This window comes from Ailuropoda melanoleuca, chromosome 2, assembly GCF_002007445.2.
Source record: "Ailuropoda melanoleuca isolate Jingjing chromosome 2, ASM200744v2, whole genome shotgun sequence".
Lineage (NCBI taxonomy): Eukaryota > Metazoa > Chordata > Mammalia > Carnivora > Ursidae > Ailuropoda > Ailuropoda melanoleuca.
The window spans coordinates 18,114,428-18,116,459 of record NC_048219.1 but is presented as its reverse complement, the minus strand read 5'-3'; the positions used below and the strand labels follow the sequence as shown (position 1 = coordinate 18,116,459).

Genomic DNA, 2,032 nt, shown 5'->3' with positions numbered 1-2,032 from the left:
TCATTACAGCCCTGATTGGTAATCGCCTGTTTACTCACCTGTGTCCCCCTTGAGCCTCTGAGTTCCTTGAGGGCGGAGATTATGCCTCTGATGCTCTCTCTGGCAGCCCCAATGCTTGGTACAAGACCTTGGCACTTAAAGGTGCTCACGAAATCTTCCATGAATGAATGAGTGAATGAATGAATGAATGAATGAATGAATGAATGAATGAGTGAGTGAGTGAGTGCAGGGCTGAGCACATTACACACCTTTCCTCATTTACTCCTCAGCAGAAATCCATGCAATGGGTGCTACTATCCTGTGGTCTAGACCAGGAAAGTAAGATGTTGAAAACTTGCCCATGGGCACAGAGTTAGCAAAAGGCAGGAAAAGGATTCAAAGAGAAGTCTATGTGCCTTCAAAGGCCTCCCTTCCATTATCCCACCCTGTCTTCCCAAGCCAAGTTCCCTTTCTGACCCTGTTTTCTCATCTGCACAATGGGAACAAAAATCATACCTAAAATGCAGGACCTGACACCATCAGGTTCTCAGTGAGTATCTGTCCCTTCTCTCCCAACTTCTGAGGCTTATGTATTCAGGACAGAATTTCCCCCAAACCAGAAACTTTCTGCATGCATATGTTCACAGAAACAGGTGCAGAGCTCCACACAGGCACACCGACAGCGTCCAGAACTCAGTAGGCGCTTAACCAATGTGTGTTGAGAGGACAGGCATCAGGGAATGCTGACATATACTCAAGCACAAAGCCGCAATAAGGGCTCGGGCACAGGGACCCCCACCAATGATCTTGCTCCGTCATCACCACCCCTGCTAGCCCAAGGCTCGGGAAATATTTAAAACAATTTTATTCATGAAAATATGCTGTACAATGCACTCTACACGGCCTCGACACGGCACACACGCACACGCACACGCTGACGGCACGGCCACGGTACACTGCCTACGATATGCGCCGGGGACGCCGCGCCCACAGCCCGCCCCGACCGGACACTTATAAATACGGGAGAGGAGGCAGGACTGGAACGGAGAAAGGGGTGTCGGTTTGGGGGGTGTATCCGGAGCTGAGGCCTGCTGGAGAGGCTGAGACCAGTACTGGGGGGCGGGGGTGGAAAGGGGTATTGACTCCAGCCTGAGAGGAGAGGAGAAGCTAGGGCCTGCAAGGATAGGAGGAAGGGGCTGAACCATGGGAATGGGGGCTCTAAGGGTGGTTTAGGGCTGAAGGAAAACAGCTCAGGGTGAACAGCCAACAGGTAGGTGTGAGTGCTTCCAGGAGGGGGTTCCTGGCTTGGGGTGGGTGAGGCTAAGACCAGTGGGAAGGTGTCAATTGGGAATCAGATCCGGAATTCGGGGTGGGTGATCCGTCGTGGCGAGGGCCCCTGCAAATGAAACTTGAAGATTCAGAGACGCCCCCAGCCCCATGTCACACCTCCTGGTTGGTATCCCAGGCCGGCCAGCGCAGCCCCCCTGGCTGTCCCCACTCCCACCCAGCCCGAAATTCAGCTCAGCCCAGGCCTCCTGCCCCCTGGGGTGGAGAAGGGAGGGGAGGAGGAGCGGGTCTCAGGAGTTTGGGCCAGACCTGCAGGTGCCCCAGCCCCTCCCCACCACTTCCCTCCGCGGTCAGCTTCTGAGGGACGTCTCTAGCAGGCCTGGGGCTGCCTCTCGGATCCTCCCGTGGAGCTGGAATCGGGGATGGGGCCCAGGGGATCAGGACGGGAAGACGGAAGCCCCTTGGGGGCGGGGCGGGGCACCCGGGGCGCGGGAGGCGGCCCTCAGCCCGGCACCCAGCTCTGGTTGGGGGGCGGGGCCCCGGCCAAGCCGGGCGGCGGCGGAGGCAGGGCCGAGTCGAAATTGAAGTCCATTTCGTCGCTGTCCATGAAGTCGTTGAGGATGATGGACTCGACGTCGCACTCGAGGCTCCCGCTGAACATGTCGAGGTCCAGGTCGGCCGGGAAGCGGTCGGGCGCAGCCCCCAGCGGCCCGGCGGCCGCCGCGTAGGGCCCCGGCAGCGCGTCCAGCAGGAGGCCACCGGGCGG

General features: G+C 58.3%; 1 protein-coding gene across 1 annotated transcript in view; it reads right to left on the bottom strand.

The window, feature by feature from the left end:
- Positions 1-744: 744 nt before the first annotated feature.
- The window catches only part of FOXO6 (forkhead box O6), a 21,552-nt gene continuing 20,264 nt past the window's right edge, over positions 745-2,032 (bottom strand). The window contains exon 3 of the mRNA XM_034653747.1: positions 745-2,031. Within this exon, the coding sequence (XP_034509638.1) occupies positions 1,769-2,031 (263 nt within the window). The 3' untranslated portion in view covers positions 745-1,768. The remainder of the gene's footprint in view (position 2,032) is intronic.